Raw genomic sequence first — 25,372 nt, forward strand, 5'->3', positions numbered from 1 at the left:
TAAAAGCTACAACCATGGGTTGTTTTTAGTTGTATTGTGCATGAAATTGCGCACATTTCCATATATAAAACTTTATATAACGGCTAATTTTAAAATGGTGCAAACATTACCACAATCGCATGTATGATTTTTTTCGGAAGAGTTACCGCGCGGACGTAAGGAAAAAGTTTTTTCATAAATTCACCATAAATCGAAATATTGTGCTAGAGACTTCCAATTAGTTGCAAAATTAAGTTAAATGATTGAATATTACTAAAATATAAGAGGTTTAGCTTACAATTGCGTTTTTCGACCATTTCGGTAGAGTCAAATTTGACCGAAGGTTGAAATTTGGGCAATTATCGTTATTTATATGAAAATATCTCAAAACTGATAAAAGCTACAATCATGAGTATTTTATTGTTGTATTCTACATAAAAATGCGCACATTTTTATATATAATACTTCATGTAACGGCTAATTTACAATGGTACAAAAATTATGTCAAAGTGACGAAATAATTTCCGAGATGTGTCACAGATACTTTTTAGTGCGGCAAGAAAGAAATTTGCGCTTGCGCGCCTGCGTAACAATTGTAAACAAAACAACACCTTGATCCGTGAACTCCCAGCATCCCCCAAGGCGCGTGATTCAAAAGTTTTAGGCTTGTAGGCCTATAAGTATTTTTCCGCGAATTTTAAAAAAAACTTTTGTAAGTCAACATAAAATACGTCCAGTCGGCACACGGGAGACAAAAAATGTCGACGTAAAATACGTCCAGTCGGCGTAAGAGGGTTAACTTAGCTGCTGCGATGGCTTGGAATTCCATGGTTGCAGATAAATCCAGGTTAGAGAACACAAACACAGAGAGCAAGAAAATCACGTGTGGGCAAGATGTCGCTAACGGAAAGGATGGGCACCAGAGGCGCTGGTGGTGGCGTCGGTGGGTGAGTAGTAGTAGTTACTGGCGCGGGCTTTGCACCAGCTCTCTCTGGCAGGGGGATTTTGATGGAAGAGAGATCTAAATGGCAAGAGGTCCGTGGTAGTGGTCTCGCTCGCCCCAGTACCATACCGACACCCTCTTTTTATTTAGGGTGAGCGAGTCAGGATACTCTGACATCCACCTCTTTTATTTTTCTCTGGTAATGTTAGTATTATTTACCTTAGAAATATGAACTGAAGGGATATTTCATAAAGCGACACGGGCTTGGCCCAGAAAAGTAATTTTCACAAAACGACAACTAATTTGGCTTACTATACTCTGTTTTTTTTCCATCTGTCTACCCGCCTGTGGTGCTCACACTTGGTAACACTGCATCCCGGACTTTAAATAGTTTTGCTATGTGTAAGTTTTAGGTAAATAAAATTATATCTGGCTGTACATTTGCAACTGAAAAGTGTTTTAATGATTTACTGTATGTGAATTACAGCTTTAATATTCACTTTTCGGGGTGGCGAATGGAACAGCCAGATGCAGTGGTGGGACAATTGCTTCTCTCGCTGTTCACCACGGCAACAATAATGTATTGACTTTATAAAAATTAAAAATGTATACGTGTAATTAAAAATGTATACGTGTAATGAAGTAACATGTAGCAGAGTAGCAGAGTAGGTGTGGTCCAATGAAGTTGACATCTTGCCATAGTGAACAGCGAGGGAAGCAATTTTCCTGCCACTGTGTCTGGCTATTCCATTTGTCACCCCGAAAAGGCAGCTAATATTCAACAATAATAACAATATCCTATTTTGAATATTAATGGTGTAATTTGCATACAGTAAATTATTAAAACAGTTTTCAGTTGCAAATGTACACCCAGATATCCTTTTATTTACCTAAAACTTACACATAGCGTAACTATTTAAAGCCCGGTACACAGTGTTGCCATGTGTGAGCACCACAAGCGGGTGGACAGAAGGAAAAAAACCGAGTATAGTTGATCATGGAGTTCTTAAATACTAGTGACAAACACTGACTTATGTACTGCCTTTGTATTATTTTCAAAAATATAAATAGCATACACAAAATCTCCGTATGTACTAATTTTACACTTAAAAGAATGAAAACATACTAATTGTAGTATACTAATAGTACATACTTCAGAAGGGATATCATCTTTGAAAAGTGCAGTAACTTTGTGAGTGGGTATTGTATCTTATAAAAGTACAGTGGAACCTATTCAAATGAAAGTCCCTACGTACGAAAAATCCAGGTTATGAAAGCAAAGACGAAGATTTTTTGCTTCTGTGTACGAAAATAATTCAGGTTGCGAAAGGGTGTATGTACTGTAAACCGAGATTTGACTTGGCCACCGAGAACCATTTTAAAACTTGGGCACCGCCAACTCAGTAGACTTGCCACCATCCTCCCGCTCTCCCATTGGTTCCTGATGCTAGTCACTTCCATAAGATCCTGCTCTCCTATTGGTCAGCATCTGTCCCATCATGCCTCTATGTAAAGGCGTTCCTTCACCATTTCGTTATCGTAAACACCTGGAATTCGTTCATTCATATATTTCGTTTGTTAGCGTAAATTCGTGTTAGTGATTTCGCTTTTGTTGTACTGACAGTTACTTTATCGTGTTGTGTGGACTTAATTACTTACTTTATTAGCCATGGGTCCCAAGAATGTTGCTGAAGTTCACGGAAAGAAGAGGATGCTTTCTATGGAGATGAAGATGGAGATAATCAAGAAGTGTTAATGTTTTCTACCATTTGTTAATGTGTTTCGTAAAGTTTAGTGTTAATGTTTTCTGCCATTTTTTAATGTGTTTCATAAAGTTAAGTGTTCATTTTTTCTGCCATTTGTCCTCCTCCTCTGTCGCCACTTTCGGACATCACCTCACTCGAAAGGTAAGGTTCCACATTTTACTACATGCGTACGTACATGTACATACAGTATTTCTTGTACCCTGTACACTAATACACTTTATTTACAGGTACAGTCATGGTTATATTAGGTATTGAATGGTCCAAATTGTTTTATTTCATTGTTTATTGGTCAATTTAACTATTATAACATTTACTGTGGTGTTTTTGTAGGGCTTGGAATGAATTAGGCTATTTACATGTAAAACGTAGTTCTAGATATGAAAAAATCAGGTTACGAAGGCCGCTTCGGATCGGATTAATTTCGTAACCTGAGGCACTACTGTACTTATGTGCACTAACTGCAGTTGCTGTAATTACCTTTGTAAAATATTTATGCATGTACCAACATAAAAATAATACATTTTTAATAAATATTTTATACAGAAAAAATTTAAAACTTGAAATTTTCATAATAAATTAAACATAAACACTTGTTTATGGAGGATTCATGCTATTGTAAAGAACTCATGTATGGTAATTAGTTAGGTTCCAAGGAAAAGTTCATGCTATTGTGAATTCGCACAAATCGAATCGCGTAAGTTCAGGGTATTACTGTAGCCTTATGATGTCTAATAGTGCAACCGTTATTGCCTGTAATCACAATCAGAACTGAAATGTTTATTAGTTAGTAATTAGTAATAATAATAATGATGATTATAAATTTTAATTTCAGCTCAAGGCCATATACAGGCAGTCCCTGGTTATTGGTGGGGGTTTCATTCATGGTGGGGTGCAGATTAGCAAAAACTGCCATTAACCAAAACCTGGCAATTTATGGGACTTATGGCACCAAGTTTTGGCCCTTATGGCACCATAAATCACGGATTTTAAAGCTCTAGACAAGTGCCATTAAACCAGTTTGCCATTAACTGAGACCGCCGATAACTGGGGACTGCCTGTACATGGAATATACAAAGTACAGTGGTAACTTGGTTTTCATACATAATCTGTTCCAGAACCTCCCTCAAAAACCGAAACGTACAAAAACCGAAACTATAATTCTTATAAGCATTGATGTAAATACAATTAATGCATTCCAGACCCCAAAAATATTTAAAAAAAAATACATTATATAGAATATAAACACAGTTTTACATACAGAAAACAATGAGAAATAGATATAATTGGCTAATGAAATGAAAAAAGTAACATTTAATATGACTCTTACCTTTATGGAATATACATGCTAGCATATGGAAGACAGAGGAAGGGAGAGGGGGGAGGAGGAGAGGTTAATGTTAGGAAGAGGAATCTCCCTCCAGGAGGATGTCAGGTATCAAGGATCTATCTGAGGTTACTTCTAGTTTTTTATTGGCACTATCCGAGGTTACTTCCCCTCTTCGTTTTTTATTGACACTAGGACCAGCTGGAGAATTACTGGACCCCTGTTGCACAACAAAACTGGCCAGAGACATTTTATTCTGGCATTTCTTTAGAATTTGCCTAAAGTTAAACAAGACATTGTCATTAAACATGTTGGAGACGTGGATTACAACTTCTTTGTGAGGACAATAAGTCTCCACAAAATTTTTTACATCATTCCACTTTGCATACAAGTCCTTAATCCCTGAAGTAGGCACATTATGTATACCCATTTGTTTTCTCAGTTTTTCAAACCGGTTTCTGCCAGCTTTAAATTTACTAAAAGGAACTTTGATTGGCATGCAACTTTCTCCAACACTTTGTTACGAGTTCTTTCTTAAATTGTATAGTGTTTCTGGCCTTTTTTACAAGCACTTGGAACTTTCTTTGGCCCCCATGATGGCTTATTTAGCAGTTGTACTCAAAAAAGCACAAAAAGCACAAAAACAACGAACACAAAAGGAGAATGGATCACGAAAGAAGATGGGATTCTGTGCTTGGGTGCTCAATACGGGACCTGGTCACGTGGTGGGCCCCAGATGGAGCATTTCCGAGTGTACGAGAACCGAGACAAAATTTCGTAGAAAAAAGTACGAAAACCGAAATGTATGAAAAGAGAGGCATACGGAAACAGAGGTTTGACTGTACTATAGACAATAACATACACAATCTAGATACATGAGATGACATGATAAAAAATGATTGGCAATATCCACACAGTTGTGAAGTAGTATAAAAGGTAATCACAATACAGCAATGGTAATAACAGTAATAATATTGACTATTTGAAAAAATTAAGAATTAAAACAATTAGTAAACAGATTGTATATAATTGAATTCCAGCTAGGGACCTTAGATGATTAAAGTAGTAAGGCCCAGAAGGCTAAATACAAAAATTGCATGTAGCCAAGCTCTATACTGATAATATTCACAGTAATAATGAAAAAAGAAAAATACCAGTAATAAATTGTAGCAATATGTATGTAATAATGACTAGATTCTGCAGATGACACTTTTGCAAAAAACTGAGATTAAGTCATTTAGAGAACAAATGCCTCATTTTCCCATTTTTCCACTACGTATTTAGAACTTCTTGCCTCACTACTTACAATGCTGTGTTTGAACGAATGCTGTTTCTCACTCAGTTTATCAGACTGGACATTGTTTGCCTTACAATAATATTTAAATTGTCCAGACGGTTTTCTGTGAACATCTGTGTGGCGGAGTGGTAGCGAGGAGTGTTTGTAAGGCACCTCAAAGTGTCATTGTGAATTACAGTGATACATCTCATGGTCTCTCAGGTATAGTTCATCCATAGGGAACACCCATAGATACTGGAGCATTACAAACAGAAGAACAGCAGTTCCATGTCTCGGTGACAGAAGGGAAACCTCCTTGCAGTCATGTTGCCAGTTGCACATAGTTTACGATGCCTCTGTTCTGTCTGCCATATCTTTTAAGTCATCCGTGATAGTGTGGTCCAAATTTGGAAATTTGTGCTCGAATTCCTGCCAATGATTTCTGAGGAAAATTTGTGGTTCTGCAATATGCTTAAGCGATCTCGGGAGCAGCAACATGCACTGGGTCTTGGTTTCGTGATACGTATAAAATATCAAATTCCTCTGCATATTGACAGCAAGTGTCGATGAGTCATTGGAGACCTTTCACTGATTGGGAAATAAAAACCATATCGTCAGCGTAAAAAGGTTGTTTATAGTTGTTTCGTTGGCAGTGCATCCGATTGGGAATGAGTTCAGTTTGACATTCAGGGCATGTGATCATAGATCATTTCAAGATCATAGCAAATATTGTAGGTCACTAGAATCATGAAGTTGTGGAGACATTGCAATGGTCCAGACAGGAGGTTGTAATTGTGTCCGTTCTATTTTGTACATAGGAACAGAAGGAGGGAAGGAGGAGCATTACATCGCTAACTTAGAGAGCATGATGTTGACAGAAGCAAGTAAGTTTTTGATGAAATTGTTTTGTGGGGTGAGAATTAAGGTCCATGATTATACAAATATGATCAGCAGGGGAATCATGAATAATACTGTTAGGATCTTGAGTCCCCTACTGTCAGTTGAAGCCCCAGCAATCTATCACTCCTGTTGGTCATCTCATCTATCATATTGTTTAATGATTCGTGCCACAGGAATTAAAGGCCCCTTTTGGGCAACTGGCTACGATTTGATTTGAACTTGCATCGATGAGATCAAAAAAGCTCTGAAACCTAAAGTATTGGATCGCAGATGACATTTTTAGTTGAGGGATGTTCAGCTTGAGGCCAAAAATATTCCAAGAGATTATGTCTAATACTTGGTAACACGAAGATGAGAGATGAAAGAGCTGATCATTTAGGTGGATCGGAGGTTAGCCAGCAGGGGTGAGCAGTCACTTGCCATGGGAGGTTGGCTGGCATTTGTGGTGGAAGTGACCGAACTTGGGTTGTCAGTTTCTCACTTTTAAGAACATCGAGGTATTGAAATAGGCAGGTAATCCTGAAAGCCACTTTATGTTTAATTCTGCATTGGTAATGGAGACCCTGTCTGCATTCTCATACTAAGGAGTCTAGGCTTTCTTCACATTCCAGAAGTTTGGCTAAGGACTTCATATATTTTCATTAAGACCTTGTAAATTGCTACAGGCAGTCACAAGCCAAAAAAATTTCAAAAATCTTAAGAAAACCTTACTTTTAATGTTTTTGGTGTATTGAAAACAGTATAAACTGCATTTTTATTCAGTTTTTCATAAAAAAAACTCCACATTTTCATTATTCTGTAATTTTAGAGCCACATTTTTTCCTTTGGATCAGCATCATAAGTGTCGTAACAACGAAATTGCTTCGTAAACTGGGAAGTGATTTCTAATGAATACATTTGAAAAATGCATAACCTTGGAACTTCATAAGCCAGATCCATCATAAGGAGGGGACTGCCTGTATTCTGTTCACTTTCCAAATCATTTATTAATAGATCATCTGTCCAATCTATTTTTAAAGGAAGCCCTTGATAATGCCAATTATTGTTACTTGTGAAAAGGAGGTTAAGTATTTGGTTTGGGTTGTTAGTTTAGGTGTTGGCAAGCAACATGTGATTAAATTTTTGGGAGAGATAGGAATGTAAGTTTAAGGGTGAAGGGATCTCTCTCTCTATCTCTCGTATTTATGTTTTGTCCAACAATAATTACAGTATAAAACTCTGAGTTAAAAAAAAAATTTCAGGATTATACCAAAACACCATTCCTCCTAGGTGGGTTTGGCAAAGGGTTGCAGTTTTGAAACGCTCTTGTTGATTTTATAAAGATTGGAACTAGACTAGTGAGTCACATTTGTTAACCCTCATATGGCTTAGTAAAATAAACTGTTCATTCGTCACTTTGACATAATTTTTGTACTATTGTAAATTAGCCGTTACATGAAGTATTATATATGAAAATGTGCGCATTTTTATGTAGAATACAACAATAAAATACTCATGATTGTAGCTTTTATCAGTATTGAGATATTTTCATATAAATAACGATAATTGCCAAAATTTCAACCTTCGGTCAACTTTGTCTCTACCGAAATGGTCAAAAAACGCAATTGTAAGCTAAAACTCTTATATTTTAGTAATATTCAATCATTTACCTTAATTTTGCAACTAATTGGAAGTCTCTAGCACAATATTTCAATTTATGGTGAATTTATGAAAAAACTTTTTCCTTACGTCCGCGCGGTAACTCTTCCGAAAAAAAATCATACATGCGATTGTGGTAATGTTTGCACCATTTTAAAATTAGCCGTTATATAAAGTTTTATATATGGAAATGTGCGCAATTTTATGCACAATACAACTAAAAACAACCCATGGTTGTAGCTTTTATCAGTTTTGAGATATTTTCATATAAATAACGATAATTGCCAAAATTTCAACCTTCGGTCAACTTTGACTCTACCGAAATGGTCGAAAAACGCAATTGTAAGCTAAAACGCTTATATTCTAGTAATATTCAAGCATTTACCTTCATTTTGCAACAAATTGGAAGTCTCTAGCACAATATTTCGATTTATGGTGAATTTATGAAAAAAAAAACATTTTCTTTATGTCCGTGCGGTAACTCTTCCGAAAAAATCATACGTGCGATTGTGGTAATGTTTGCACCATTTTAAATTAGCCGTTACATAAAGTTTTATATATGAAAATGTGCGCAATTTCATGTAGAATACAACCAAAAATAATTGAAGGTTGTAGCTTTTCTCATTTTTGAAATATTTGCATATAAATCACGATAAATAGAAAAAAAACCACGTTCGGTCAACTTTGACTCTACCGAAATGGTAGAAAAACGCAATTGTAAGCTAAAACTCTTACAGTCTAGTAATATTCAGTAATTTATCTTCATCTTGAAACAAATTCGAAGTCTCTAGCAAAATATTTAGATTTATGGTGAATTTAAAAACAAATCTTTCCTTCCCTCCGCCACAAATCTCCGAAATGCGTACATCCCATTCTCGGAATATTTGCTCCGTTTCATATTAGGCATTTCATAGAGTTTTATATATGAAAATGTGCGCAATTTCATGTAAAATAAAACGAAAAATATTTGAAGGTTGTAGCTTTTCTTATTTCCGAAATAATTGCATATAAAAAATATATATATAAAAAAATTCGACATTCGGTCAATTTTAACTCGTCAGATATGGTCTAAAACTGCAATTGTAAGCTATTACTCTTACATTATAGTAATATTCAATCATTTGTCTTCATTTTGAAAGAAATTGGAAGTCTCTAGGACAATATTTAGATTTATGGTGAATTTTTGAAAAAAAATATTTGTTTACATCCGCGCGTTACGAATTCATGCATTATTTTGTGATAATATTTTCTCTGTGTTGCTTTTTCGTTTTACAATGTGTTATATACCAAAATGATTGCAATTTAGTGTACATTACAACGAAAAAAAAGTAACTTGTTACCTTTAACCGTTTTGCGCACAGCGCGATTTGAATACAATTATATATGAAATTTCGTTTTTGCGCTATCATATATTGCATTATTTATATATGATAATGATAATTTTTTTCATTTCTGATGGTTGCATACTAAACTTCAGCCAATGACAAAAAAAGGAGCCAAAATTGAACTCTTAATCTTGAAAACTAAGCGCGCTGTGATTTTTTGAAAAAATTTTTTTTCCGCTTCCGCGCTCACTCTGAAACACCTCCGGCACACGGGAGACAATTTTTTTTTTTACCGCTTCGGCGTAAGAGGGTTAATAGAAATAATATAAGTCATCACAAGTGGCATGCTTTTGAATATGAGTGGCAAAGATTATTGCATTTAGAACTGATACTGGGGGGATCAAAAACAGTTGGTGTTGTTGTATGAGCATCTATGGCTGGTAATAAAATTCAGTTCTCATTGATGAAACATGCTTCAGTAAATACTGCTGAACTTTTTTTAGTAGTACAGTCTACCATTTAAATTATTAAAGAATGTTAGAAATTTGTTCCTTTTAATAGACCTGGGAAAAAATCAGTATACATACAGTGAACCCCCTTATTTACGTATTCGCGGATTTCTGTCCGGAACATATATCTCCATTACTTACGGAATATTCGCCTATTTGCGGTATTTTTCTATGAGAAATATCCACAGATTCCTGTTTTTTTAATCATTTTCATCATAAAATGGACTTTTTGTGATAGAACTATTAAAAAAAAACAGGTATAAACATTTGTAGTGGGTTTTTCTTGAGTTTTAACTAACTAGCTATACAGTGAGCCCTCGCTACTTCGCGGTTCGACCATCGCGGATTCACGACTTCCTGGACTTTTTTCATTACGTATGTATATATTATAAAAGAAATATATCGCGGATTTTCTGGAAATTTCGAAAATAGCCGCGATATATGAAGACCCCAAATATTTCGTTAATTCCATTAACCCTCTTACGCTGGAGCGGTAAAAAAAAATTTGTCTCCCGTGTGCCGGAGGGGTTTCGGAGTGAGCGAGGAAGCGGAAAAAATATTTTTTTCAAAAAATCACAGCGCGCTTAGTTTTCAAGATTAAGAGTTCAATTTTGGCTCCTTTTTTTGTCATTTCCTGAAGTTTAGTATGCAACCATCAGAAATGAAAAAAATTATCATTATCATATATAAATAATGCGATATATGATAGCGCAAAAACGAAATTTCATATATAATTGTATTCAAATCGCGCTGTGCGCAAAACGGTTAAAGGTAACAAGTTACTTTTTTTCGTTGTAATGTACACTAAATTGCGATCATTTTGGTATGTAACACATTGTAAAACGATCAAAGCAACACAGAGAAAATATTATCACAAAATAATTCATGAATTCGTAACACGCGGACGTAAACAAATATTTTTTTCAAAAATTCACCATAATTCTAAATATTGTCCTAGAGACTTCCAATTTCTTTCAAAATGAAGACAAATGATTGAATATTACTATACTGTAAGAGTATTAGCTTACAATTGCAGTTTTCGACCATATCTGACGAGTTAAAGTTGACCGAATGTCGAATTTTTTTATATATATATATTTTATATGCAAATATTTCGGAAATAAGAAAAGCTACAACCTTCAAATATTTTTCGTTTTATTCTACATAAAATTGTGCACATTTTCATATATAAAACTCTATGAAATGCCTAATATGAAACGGAGCAAATATTCCGAGAATGGTACGTACGTATTTCGGAGATTTGTGGCGGAGAACCCGCGCGCGGAGGGAAGGAAAGATTTTTTAAAATTCACCATAAATCTAAATATTTTGCTAGAGACTTCGAATTTGTTTCAAGATGAAGATAAATGACTGAATATTACTAGACTATAAGAGTTTTAGCTACAATTGCGTTTTTTTTCGACCATTTCGGTAGAGTCAAAGTTGACCGAACGTGGTTTTTTTTCTATTTATCGTGATTTATATGCAAATATTTCAAAAATGAGAAAAGCTACAACCTTCAATTATTTTTGGTTGTATTCTACATGGAATTGCGCACATTTTCATATATAAAACTTTATGTAACGGCTAATTTAAAATGGTGCAAACATTACCACAATCGCACGTATGATTTTTTCGGAAGAGTTACCGCGCGGATGTAAAGAAAATGTTATTTTTTTCATAAATTCACCATAAATCGAAATATTGTGCAAGAGACTTCCAATTTGTTGCAAAATGAAGGTAAATGCTTGAATATTACTAGAATATAAGCGTTTTAGCTTACAATTGCGTTTTTCGACCATTTCGGTAGAGTCAAAGTTGACCGAAGGTTGAAATTTTGGCAATTATCGTTATTTATATGAAAATATCTCAAAACTGATAAAAGCTACAACCATGGGTTGTTTTTAGTTGTATTGTTCATGAAATTGCGCACATTTCCATATATAAAACTTAACATAACGGCTAATTTTAGAATGGTGCAAACATTACCACAATCGCATGTATGATTTTTTTCGGAAGAGTTACCGCGCGGACGTAGGGAAAAAGTTTTTTCAAAAATTCACCATAAATCGAAATATTGTGCTAGAGACTTCCAATTAGTTGCGAAATTAAGGTAAATGATTGAATATTACTACAATATAAGCGTTTTAGCTTACAATTGCGTTTTTCGACCATTTCGGTAGAGTCAAAGTTGACCGAAGGTTGAAATTTGGGCAATTATCGTTATTTATATGAAAATATCTCAAAAGTAATAAAAGCTACAATCATGAGTATTTTTTTGTTGTATTCTACATAAAAATGCGCACATTTTCATATATAATAGTCCATGTAACGGCTAATTTACAATGGTACAAAAATTATGTCAAAGTGACGAAATAATTTCCGAGATGTGTCACAGATACTTTTTAGTGTGGCAAGAAAGAAATTCGCGCTTGCGCGCCTGCGTATCGATTGTAAACAAAACAACACCTTGATCCGTGAACTCCCAGCATCCCCCAAGGCGCGTGATTCAAGAGTTTTAGGCTGGTAGGCCTAAAAGTATTTTTCCGCGAATTTTTAAAAAAACTTTTGTATGTCGACGTAAGATACGTCCAGTCGGCACCCGAGAGACAAAAAATGTCGACGTAAAATACGTCCAGTCGGCGTTTAAGGGTTAATAATTAGTAATATCTGCTCTTACTGATGGTTCATTGCATTACATATGACATATAATTCAGTACAGAAAGAAATAAAACACGAAAAGAGAATGTGATCATACGATAATTCAGTATACGTAGTAAAATTAAATCGAACATGAAACGCAAATCAGATGCAGTCTGACTTTGTCATATTTGAATGGTGTAAGGCTGCTGATGGCTACTACTACAAATGTAATGGATGTGCATCTTTTCCATGAATCTTTTGTATGTATACGTACTACTGCATCCAATAATATTGTTTGTTGCAGAAATCACATCTCAAATAAGCGTACATATCTTACAACAAAACAAGCGTAAAATAGCGTACATAAAGCATATACAGTACCTTGTATTTGAATTTGTAACTACTACGTAGCATGTAAGACGGACTGTGATTGGTTCCAATGCTGATAGATGACGAATCAGCTCCCAAGTTTTGTAATCTAGCCTGTGATTGGTGTTTTGACCGCTTCTCCAATCCGCAGCAGCTTGGCTTGTATCCGACCAGTAGCATCTTTGCGCGGCCACTTTGTTTGCCGCTCTCTCGCCGGGTAGATGCTGCTACGTTACTGTGTAACTTTAACCTGTGCTGTGCGTGACTGTTTGAAGTTGAACTTTTTGTTGAACTTTCTGTTTAACCCCTGCAATGGCTCCCAAGCGTTCTGCTTCTGCTAAGGCTGGTAGTGAGCCTAAACGCCACCGAAAAATGATGACGATTGCTGAGAAGGTGACACTTCTCGATATGTTGAAAGAAGGCAGAAGTTACGCGGCCGCAGCCCGCCATTTTGGAGTGAACGAATCCACCGTTCGCTACATTAAGAAGGACGAGGCGAACATTAGAAAGACGGCTGCCATCACTTTTAGCAGGTCAGCGAAGCGAGCTGTTACTGCTTGTAATAAAACGATCGTCCGTATGGAAGGTGCGTTAGCAATCTGGATTGCCGACTGCCGGAAGAAGAACATAGCCTTGGATACGAACACCATCCGAACCAAGGCTTTGAGTTTGTATGAGAATTTTGCGGCAAAGGAACCTCAAGACGACGATGGTGACCATGCTGAAGAAGACGAAGATGATGTACTAGATGAACCTCAAGTAGGGACATCCACTGATTCCCAGCCTCAGAAACAACGTTTTTCCGCCAGCAAAGGATGGTTCGCGAAGTTTCAGAAACGCTTCGGCCTGAAAAGCATTTCCCTGCATGGCGAGACTGCTTCCACTGACACTACCGCTGCTGAAACTTACGCAAATGAGACATTTAAGAATATTATCACTGAAGGTGGATACAAGCCTGAACAAGTGTTTAATATGGATGAGACCGGCTTGTTTTGGAAGAGAATGCCGTCGCGAACTTTCCTGTTCAAAAGAAAGAAGCCAAATCCTCGTGGCTTTTAAAATCATTCAAAAGATCGGTTGTTTAACCCTCGTGATGTGTGGCAATGCTGACTGTCTTTTTTTGCTAAAGGCTGGGCTTAGTTTACAAATCGAAAAAAAGCCCTCGCGCTTTTTGAAAAATAAAAAATAAGAATCTCTCCTTCCCGTGTACTGGATGCATAATCCAAAAGCATGGATTACGAAGATGCTGACCTCCAACTGGTTCCACCAGTGTTTTATTCCACAAGTCAGTAAATATCTCTTAGAGAAGGGCTTGCCATTTAAGATCCTTCTCCTTATGGATAACGCTGGTGGACACGCAACTGATCTGTCGCATGAGGGCATTCAGGTTGAGTTCCTGCCACCCAACACAACGTCATTAATTCAACCGATGGACCAGGGGGTTATCAGGGCGTTCAAGGCCCTCTACACGAAGAATACCTTGGCGGACCTCGTTGTGTGTGTGGATGCTGCCCAAAATGATGAGGATGAAACATTCAATTTGAAGGCTTACTGGCGGCAGTACACAATAGCCACGTGCCTGCAGAACATCCAGAAGGCACTGAAAGAAATGAAATCTGCTACTGTTAATGCGAGCTGGAAGAAGTTGTGGCCCCAGATTGTTTACGATGACAAGGGATTTACACCTGCTGAGATTCAACACACTGCAGTACGGAAATCTGTGCAGTTGGCTGCGATAATTGGAGGTGACGGGTTTGGTGACATGACGACTGAAGACGTCGACGAGTTGTTGGGCTGCCATTCCCAGCCGCTAACTGACGCAGACCTTGAAGACCTGACGAAATCGGCCAGTGACGAAGACAGTGAAACACAAGAAGAGACCCAAGAAATTGTCGAAGAAACGGGCTTAACATTAGAACGGCTTGCCAAGCTCTGCAACCTTGCGAAGGAGTTGAAAGAATTGTCGCAAGAGTGGGACGAGGATATGGTTCGTTCTCTGCAATTCTGCAACAAAATCGATGAAGACATGACTCCCTACAGGATGCTCTTCGAGCGAAAAAAGAAGCAGCGGCAGCAACTTCCAATCACAATGTTCTTCCAGCCTCGCAAAAAAGAGCCAGTTCCTCCTGCTACTATGCCTTCAGAAGAAATTGAAGAAGTGTCCCAGGAAGAAGTTGAAGAGGTGTCCCAGAGACATCATCAGCTTCATCATCATCATTTCTACTGTGCAGCAAATTCATCGCCATCATCATTCAAGTTTTTCTTCAACTTCTTTTGTGGTGAGTACAGTAACAATCTTTATTTTTTTATACTTTAATATTCTAACATTTTAATATTTGTGCCTGTTTTAGTTTAGGGTACTGTAGTACATGCATTAAGTGTTCTGTACATTAAAGGGTGGTTTGTTAGCAGTACTACGTAAAGGGAGGGTTTTAAAAGTCTGAATATACATGTTAAATAAATACGTAAATATGGTGTCCCTACTTCGCGGATTTTCAGCTATCGCGGCCGGGTTTGGAACCTATCTACCGCGATAAATGAGGGTTCGCTGTATGTGGAGATCTGGTACACATCCCCCACAAATACGGGTGGAACACTGTATACTGGTTTACATGTAATCAAGGAGGTAGTACATCTGTAAATTGTTCCTTGCTCCAGTTGTATCGTATGAGTTCATCTAAGTATACTGTACTGGGTACCAGTTCACACTTGAGGTTAAGGTAATAAACAAGCTTTTGAAAGTCTCATCTGCCTGAAGATGGGATTTTCTTAATGTACAAAGTATAAATAACCATGTAAGTGGAATAATTAACCTAATTTTAACAAATCAAAAGCAATTCTACTTAATATGTATTTGCACTGGCCATCATTAGTATTGTAAAACAGTTGCCATCAGGGATGCTTGACTTGTTTAAGAATAAGCCACAATTTTTTAATGTGTTGCGATACCATATGGACAGCGTTTAGAATGCATTCTTTGTAAATGTAGTCATTAGTCAAGATCAAATACCTCTACTTCATAAAAGAAACCATAAAAGCTATCCTTCTCAGGGGAACCCTGTTCAGTTTTTGGCCAGGAAAATTAAATGCATCTTTCTGAGCTGATGAATTCAGTGATAGTAGTAGCTTTAGAATGATTTGATATATCTGGTAAAGAGGCTTTAAAATACTTTAGCAGAGAAGTTAAAAAATTCAGTAAGAATTGTATTTGTTTGTGAATTTGCTTGGAACATCACAACTACCACAAAAGCCCTTCAACAGTATACATGCATTATCAAAATTATTTTTTTATAGTAGTTGAATAAAAATAAGCGGTCATTTTTTAAGTCATAGGTCATTATTTTTTATAGATGTCAAATGAGAGTAATGAGTCATATTTCAGAGTTGTAGGTCTTACCTGAGTGATTTACGTATTCTTGAGAGGTGAAAGCAAGGTAAATTTGAAGAGTGTTAGATAGATGTTTAAGATAAAGGGATATAGATCAGAAGAGTATGTGTTTACTCTGGTTAGTTGCAACAATAAAAAGCCTTTCATATACTGAATAAGCAGTTTTTTTTATATTACATTCCACAAATTCATTATCTATTTTCCATGCCTTTGTAGCGGCCTCATTTCCAGTTCCTGCTGTCAGTTGAGCTAGAGTATTTGTGTAATACTACTGCATTATTACATCAGAACCATTATGGGAAATTTCTGGGCTTTTCTTCATGAAATTGTCTTGTCCGTATGAAGCGTACCTTCATATTTTTCCTTTACATACTGATGTTAGTTTCAAATACCAGTTGTAGGTTATGTCACGAAGGAATCCGAGATTGTTGAGAATATCACTTTTTTTCCTTTTAATTCAGTACCTTATTGAAAGGTTACATCCAGTATTTAACATGTTTATGGTTCAATAAGTTTTTGTTGTCATAGTGCTCACAAGGGAAAGTTTTGAGCAGCTCATATTAACCCTTAAACGCTGACTGGACGTATTTTACGTCGACATTTTTTGTTTCTCGGGTGCCGACTGGACGTATCTTACGTCGACATACAAAAGTTTTTTTAAAAATTCGCGGAAAAATACTTTTAGGCCTACCAGCCGAAAACTCTTGAATCACGCGCCTTGGGGGATGCTGGGAGTTCACGGATCAAGGAGTTGTTTTGTTTACAATCGTTACGCAGGCGCGCAAGCGCGAATTTCTTTCTTGCCGCACTAAAAAGTATCTGTGACACATCTCGGAAATTATTTCGTCACTTTGACATAATTTTTTTACCATTTTAAATTAGCCGTTACATGGACTATTATATATGAAAATGTGCGCATTTTTATGTAGAATACAACAAAAAAATACTCATGATTGTAGCTTTTATCAGTTTTGAGATATTTTCATATAAATAACGATAAGTGCCAAAATTTCAACCTTCGGTCAACTTTGACTCTACCGAAATGGTCGAAAAACGCAATTGTAAGCTAAAACTCTTATATTTTAGTAATATTCAATCATTTAACTTAATTGTGCAACTAATTGGAAGTCTCTAGCACAATATTTCGATTTATGGTGAATTTATGAAAAAACTTTTTACTTACGTCCGCGCGGTAACTCTTCCGAAAATAATCATACATGCGATTGTGGTAATGTTTGCACCATTTTAAATTAGCCGTTACATAAAGTTTTATATATGAAAATGTGCGCAATTTCATGAACAATACAACTAAAAACAACCCATGGTTGTAGCTTTTATCAATTTTGAAATATTTTCATATAAATAACAATAAGTGCCAAAATTTCAACCTTCGGTCAATTTTGACTCTACCGAAATGGTCGAAAAACGCAATTGTAAGCTAAAACGCTTATATTCTAGTAATATTCAAGCATTTACCTTCATTTTGCAACAAATTGGAAGTCTCTAGCAAAATATTTCGATTTATGGTGAATTTATGAAAAAAATAACATTTTCTTTACGTCCGCGCGGTAACTCTTCCGAAAAATCATACATGCGATTGTGGTAATGTTTGCACCATTTTAAATTAGCCGTTACATAACGTTTTATATATGAAAATGTGCGCAATTTCATGTATAATACAACAATAAATAGTTGAAGGTTGTAGCTTTTCTCATTTTCGAAATATTTGCATATAAATCACGATAAATAGAAAAAAAACCACGTTCGGTCAAATTTGACTCTACCGAAATGGTCGAAAATCGCAATTGTAAGATAAAACTCTTACAGTGTAGTAATATTCAGTCATTTATCTTCATCGTGAAACAAATTCGAAGTCTCTAGCACAATATTTTAAACTTTTATGTGGAAATTTTTAAAAAAACTTTATTTCCCTCCGCGCGCGGATTCTCCGCCACAAATCTCCGAAATGCGTAAGTCCCATTCTCGGAATATTTGATCCGTTTCATATTAGGCATTTCATAGAGTTTTATATATGAAAATGTGCGCAATTTCATGTAGAATAAAACGAAAAATATTTGAAAGTTGTAGCTTTTCTTATTTCCGAAATAATTGCATATAAAAAAATATATATAAAAAAATTCGACATTCGGTCAACTTTAACTCGTCAGATATGGTCGAAAACTGCATTTGTAAGCTAATATTCTTACAGTATAGTAATATTCAATCATTTGTCTTCATTTTGAAAGAAATTGGAAGTCTCTAGGACAATATTTAGATTTATGGTGAATTTTTGAAAAAAATATGTGTTTACGTCTGCGCGTTACGAATTCATGCATTATTTTGTGATAATATTTTCTCTGTGTTGCTTTTATCGTTTTACAATTTGTTATATACCAAAATGATCGCAATTTAGTGTACATTACAACGAAAAAAAAGTAACTTGTTACCTTCAACCGTTTTGCGCACAGCGCGATTTGAATACAATTATATATGAAATTTCGTTTTTGCGCTATCATATATCGCATTATTTATATATGATAATGATAATTTTTTTCATTTCTGATGGTTGCATACTAAACTTCAGGCAATGACAAAAAAAGGAGCCAAAAATGAACTCTTAATCTTCAAAACTAAGCGCGCTATGATTTTTTGAAAAAAATATTTTTTCCGCTCCCGCGCTCACTCTGAAACGTCTCCGGCACACGGGAGACATTTTTTTTTTTTTACCGCTTCGGCGTTTAAGGGTTAAAAAAGTATTGATTTTTTTAGGAGTCTTTGTGCTACATTTATAATATTGCTTTGTGTGATATTTTGTTTTTTTGCCATGTTCATAAAGCAGACAAGCTTAGAATTGTATTGTTTTATAAAGCCAACACAAAAGCATTTTGGAATGTAAATTATTGTTAGGTTTATTTATGGCTAGTCATGTTTGCATGGTTCACATGTAGACCAGGGGGACTGAAGAATACTGTTGATATGGAATTCTATAGGCATTCTTGCACACTTGTGATCTGAAGGAGGTAAAAGTCAAATGGAATGTATTGTGTACAGATATTCCAGATATTTACTGAACATTGTGCAAAATGTCTTTTAGTATTTTGTCTGCAGTTTTTGAAGAAACTAAAGTAGTAATACATGCCTTAAAACTAATTACAAGAGTTTCTTTCTGTTGTTACAATCTATGTATAGTACTCATGAATTTAGATGGTTCTAAAGTTTGGAGATTGTATATAGACTATGTACTACAGTGAATTTGACGGTCATTATTGGTGCTTGAAACAGTCCATGGGACTTTTTAGTTCTTCTTGATACAAGATGGTGGCTGTCTTCCAACTCATATGTTCATAAAATCTTTGTATAGAAGTTGTACAACAAAATGTCTTGCATTGAGTAGGTCCTGTATTAGAGATGAAATTTTGTTAAGAGGTAGGACCTGTTGATCCCAAGTCAAGGAGGAATGAGTTGGAGTGCCAAAAATTGTTGGAATTTTGTTACTGACTGTCTTGCTTAATCTGAAAGAAATTCGTGACTCATGATCAGAAACTGCTTGTCTCGTGACAGAGCAGCACATTGCAAAGGAAAAATGTGATTGTTTACAAGCTGGGTTCACTTCATTGGAATTGAAGAGGTTTTGAGCTTTCGTGCCCAACATTACTAGTACTACATAAAATTGACAAATGTACTTGTAGCTTGTAATTTTGTCATCAGATGCACAAGAGAATAAATATTTCATCAAATAGTTTAATTTGCTTGTGGTCTGAGTATAATTATGCTATTTTACTGTATGGATTGTCTGTGCCTGCATGACCTGTTAGTATAGTGAAATGACTCAGGGCCATTTATACATATTGGGAGGTGTTGAATGAATTTGTTGAATTCTCTCTCTCTCTCTCTCTCTCTCTCTCTCTCTCTCTCTCTCTCTCTCTCCTTGATTGATGAGGAAAACAAACAGTACTATTTACATTATGTGCCCTACAGTAGTCTAAAACTGTTAACTCAAAATAACACATACAGTACAAACAAATGATTGAGTACCCAGTGTTTCTCGGCTACCTTTCAAAGGACACTTGAGTTCTTATAGTCCCAGTTGTCTTTTGATGAATGTTCCCACTTTATGGGTTTGTTGGCTGTCTTTTGGTGAATGTATGAGTTCATAGGGTTATTCAGCAGTCTTTCAATGGACATTCAAGCTCTCAAGGTCCCCTGGCTGAATTTTGGTAACTGTGTGAGGTCTCAGGATCTTTTGGATGTCTTTGTTGGACATGAACATTCTTGTGTCTATCATGTGTTTTTCTGTGTATGTGCAAGTTCTCAGGTCTCTTGGCTATCTTCTGATGGAATTGTGTGTTCTCATAATTTATTTGTAGTCTTCTCTGGTGGATGCACAAGTTGTTAGGGTTGCCAGTTTGTCTTTCTGTAGATATGTGTCCTGAGAGTCATCAATCTTTCAGTGGATGCTATTCCTCGGGGTCTTGTGGCTGTGTCATGGCGCTCTCTTCGTTGACATGCAAGTTCTCAGGGTCTTCTAACTGTTTCTCAGTTGGCATGCAAAGTCTCAGGGCTTCAAGGTGGTTTCCCATTAGACTATACTGAAACTCTCAAGAGCTGGCTTGTCAAACTCACGGTGTCTCCAAACAGTCTCTTGGTGCTGTGCTTTATACAAGGTCTCAGGATATCTTGGAGTTCTTTCAGCATTATGGCTCAGTGTGAGGTCTAAGCGTCTCCCAGTAGTCTCTCAGTGGGAAATTGCAAAGAGAAGTCAGGTGGTACACTGTAGACTTTTTCTTTGTGCAGGGTTTCATTGTGGGCTGCTAACTGTCTGTTGGGGGGCTTTGGCTGGTTGGAGACAGGAAACAAAATTATTGCCAAATGTTCCTAGGAAATCCTGATGGCCTCTTGCAAACCCAAAAGAAGGGGCTTACAGCTGGCTGAACCATCATCACCAGGATCTCCTTGGGTCACCTGGAAATGCATGAGGAGGGCCTGTTCATTGAACTAAGTATATCAGTGGGCTTTCCAGGGAAGCCATGGTCTTTTGCTGAACTGTGGGCTTTTGGCTTCCCAGTAGATACTGAAATAAGATCCCTCAACTTAACTTGGAGCAATGGGTTCCCCAAGGAAACCCCAGACTTTGACCATTTAAGCGCATTGTTAGGGTTGAGATCCCAGGGAAACTCAGGAAATAGGCCACCATATAGAACTGTGGAGACACTAAAAAGAAAATGGGTGCAATATGCAATTTATTAGTTTTTTGCTGTTGGTGACTTGGTACTTGAAACTACTCTTCCAACAAAAGAACATCCATCCATTAATACACTGGGACATATCCAGATGACAGTCATAGAAACTAAATAGTGCATCATATAGCCTTTAGTGGAGAGAGAAAAAGAGCACTGAGGAATGTTAGGGGTTTAAGAAGAGTAGATTTAGCAGTAATTTTGTCATTGGCTGAAATTAAAAGCACTCAGCAAATAAATTTATGAGTAACTTGTTATAATACAGTAAAGCTTGGTGAATGTGAACATCAAGAGGCATTTATGATTAGAATTAAGAAGTAGATAATCAGTGGGGATTGATTTAATATTTTTGGGAGAAGTAGTACAGGCAGTCCCCGATTATCAGCGAAGGTTCTGTTCCCAGGGGTGTGCCGATAAGTGAAAGCTGCCATTAACAGAAACTCAAAAGATTTTTGGTGCCACAATGACGCCTATGGCACCGATAACTGGTTATCGGCGCCATAAGCACCCTTATGGCACCATAAATAAGCACACTTATGGCGCCATAAGGTGCCCATGCCTTATGGCACTGATAACTGGAACTCGTCCTGTTATGGCACCATAAATTGCCGCTTTTATGGTGCTACACAAGCGCCATAACCGAGTCCACTGATAACAGGGGACTGCCCGTACCGAGTCAATGAGGTAACAAGACAAAAACCTAGGATATAAAAAGGAATCATCCAAAACAGAAGTTACTTGTAGAAAAATTTTAGGGAAGAGATGAAGAATGCCAATACGACATGCTGAGTAGTCTAGTCTTACAATGTGAAATGAAACAAAGATTAAGAAGAGACGAGAGAATAATTTGGCCCAATAGGCAGGTGTTGTCAAAGCCATGTCAGGGAATGGCATTAGTGTAAGCTAGCCAACAGAGTTATTTGTAAAGAATTAAAGGACTAAATAACAGGAAAATAACTCCCAAAAGGAGGAATGGGTGAGTAGTAACATCAGAAGAAGAAAGACATCACTGTTTAAACCATTTTGGAGGTCCTGTATAAAAAATGTGAGGGGTATAATGTAGTTTTTATATGCACCAGAAGCTGAAGAAGACCTGAATGTGCTTATGAATGAATTCAAAGTTTTAAAGCAGAATATAATATATAGTAATGAAATTGGGAAGATGAAAGCAAGAGGTTTACATTAATTTCAACTAAAATTTAAGTAATACTTAGTGTATGAACTAGACCATTCATAATATGGAGTGAAGATGCACAGTCTGATGACTGGTAACTAGCTGACTGAATTTGGCGACTGAATGGGCTTTGCACTTGCATTGATTGTAATGAAAATATTCAGTATGCCTATTCTTATATTCTTAGTGCATTGAAAAAGAAGTTGATGAAATTCTGAGATGAGCAAGCTGATTTGAAAAAAGGCAGAAATTGCACTGAACAAGTTTTCCTTTGAAAAAGACATTTTGTAACAGTGTATCTAGAAATCCAATTGTGATGAGTTTTGTTAATTAGGAGGGTTGTACATCACAGTGACATTCCCACAGAACATATAAAGATGTGAAAGTATCCATAAACAAAGTCAAGTACTGTATATGTGCTGTAAATAGTGGGATTCTAAAAGGGAATATTATCTTTGTTGTTTGCCCTTGTCTTGGCTTTTATAATAAAAATAAAATGATCAGGAATGGAAGAGAGGGGTTGGAGTGGAGTAACAAGTAGAAATGTGGTAGACATAAGATGTTGATGAAGTGTTCTGATCTTCAGAATACAAGAATGCTTCATATATGTACCTAGAGAGATGGGACTTGTACCAAGGGCATAACATGAGATGGTGACAGAATTAACCATGATACAAACACACATACACACACATATATATACATATTAGACAGTTTGTATATAGGAAAGGTCTTCTTAAGTAGGACAGATCGTCTTGAGTTAGAATAGAGTAGAAGCTCTAAGATAGACAAATCAAACTATAGGCAGGCTAAATAAGATTTGAAAATAAAACTGACTAAAATTTCACATAGAAATAAGATAGTACTAAAATCTTTTTAACTGTATTGAATCTTGATTTGGCAAGGAAACTACCTGAAAGTTTTTGTTGAATTGAAAATGAAGCTTTAAGAATACTAGGTGTCAGAAGGCAAGAAAAAGTTGGGAATTACTGAATTACAGTAATTTTCCATAGGGGAAATTACTGAAGTTTCATACGAAGATGAGGTAATGATGAGGTGGAGAAAGAGATGGTTTGGACAGGTTCTTTTCACACCCATAAAAGTATATTATGGACATGATAGTATTGTGGGATTCCTGTGGGCAAGTGAAAATTTGGGAGACTGAACCACCTCACTGAGAGGTGGCTGGGAAAAGTGGATATTTGTGAATGATAAAGTCTAAGAAAGATGGGAAGTGGTGGAATTTTATTTCTGCTTTTCAACAAAAAGCTATTTACTTATTAGTGGAGTTGCTCACAAAAAAAGTTACATGCACTTCTACATTTATTCTTTTAACTGAAGAATTGTAAGTGAACAGCCATTGTTGAAAACTTCAGCTCTTGTAAGTTCATACAGCTACACAGTAGGCTCACCAGAATTTTGTCTAATCACCCTTCCATGCACGCTGCCATTTATTTCTTTTGCATGCAGGGACATGATTCCTTGACATTGACAACTTGGCTCATTATTTTTATAATATTCATCCAGCAATCTCTTGGCTCTCTCTCTCCCCAAACACCCTTCTACTCACTTCTCCCTCTCACTCTCTCTTTCTCATGTTAAGATAGTTGCCTCAATTACTACATTGGCCAGTATTTTTGACATTTTATATTTCACCACTTCTCACCCCCCCACAAATCCTATCGGGGCTGAGCTTAGACTTGATGGGCATCGGGAGTGTCACTTTTTATCTTAGCAACCTCGAAAACTATAGACTTGATACTAATATATGTAATTTTTGACATTTTATTTTTCACCCCTCCTCTGTGTATTTCGTCCTCATTTCTCATTCCTCCAACTCATTCTGTTTTGTGACGCTACTGTTACTGAGCCAGACATGTCATCTCAACATTTTCATTTTTGTTCTTTGTCATATCTCATTCAGCATCTTTACTTCATTACGGTAAAGGAGAGGCGTTTCGACAATTCATTTTAACATTCCCATATTCTATATATATATATATATATATATATATATATATATATATATATATATATATATATATATATATATATATATATATATATATATATATATAAAGTTTAATACTAATAAAGTAATTGTACATGTTGGCATTGCGTTGTCTCCTGCTGCTGCTTACTTCCTGCGGCAACATGTTGACGATGATGCCATTTACATGGTGGCCGTGCGTCCCCCCTTTTTATTTTAAGATTCGGGGTCTCTTTATAGCTCTGAAGGACTAAAACATGACGCATATTGTGATATCTGCAAATAAGCACTGGATTGAATGTTGCTGAGTTAATTGAGGCATTATGTAGGATTTCTATCCCCCATCTTTCTCTCTCTCTCTCTCTCTCTCTCTCTCTCTCTCTCTCTCTCTCTCTTCTCTCTCTCTCTCTCTCTCACGCTTGATGTAGTTCACAAGTTCAGTTGTCGGGGCCTCAGTTTTAGTATCACTCTTTTTCTCTCTCTTTCTTCGATGAAAACAAGTTGCGCTATCACGTTGGTTTTTTCACTGGAGCAATCACTTATTATTCCCCTTTTCTGTTTTGTAGCGTCAGTTCGATTCAACAACCAGTCAATAACTCATCGTCAGTTCTTACATTTGCCCCTTTAACTTATTTTCTTCAATCGATTGGATGTGTTCAGTCTCGCTGAAAGACCCAGTAATTGTAAATTTAACAGGCGAGTGTGCCACAATCTCGCCATTTCATCGGTACTTCATTATTAATCAGTACATCTTTCCCTCCACCGGACAACTGGCTCACTGACACCCTACCAGCGTTGCCGATAGCTCTGCATACTAAAATCGGCATCTTATAGAAGACGGAATTCATTTTATGGCCCAGGGGTACTTTAAGAAAATAAACCAATCTTATGCAACACCTCATCGATTTATA

At 36.4% G+C, this 25,372-nt stretch overlaps 1 protein-coding gene across 1 annotated transcript in view; it reads left to right on the plus strand.

Moving 5' to 3' along the window:
* Positions 1–25,372, plus strand: part of LOC135200667 (uncharacterized) — a 199,829-nt gene that overhangs the window by 93,270 nt on the left and 81,187 nt on the right. Inside the window, exon 5 of the mRNA XM_064229275.1 lies at positions 6,107–6,172. Coding sequence (XP_064085345.1) covers positions 6,107–6,172 — 66 coding nt within the window. The remainder of the gene's footprint in view (positions 1–6,106; positions 6,173–25,372) is intronic.

The sequence above is a fragment of the Macrobrachium nipponense genome, chromosome 27, assembly GCF_015104395.2.
Source record: "Macrobrachium nipponense isolate FS-2020 chromosome 27, ASM1510439v2, whole genome shotgun sequence".
Classification (NCBI taxonomy): domain Eukaryota; kingdom Metazoa; phylum Arthropoda; class Malacostraca; order Decapoda; family Palaemonidae; genus Macrobrachium; species Macrobrachium nipponense.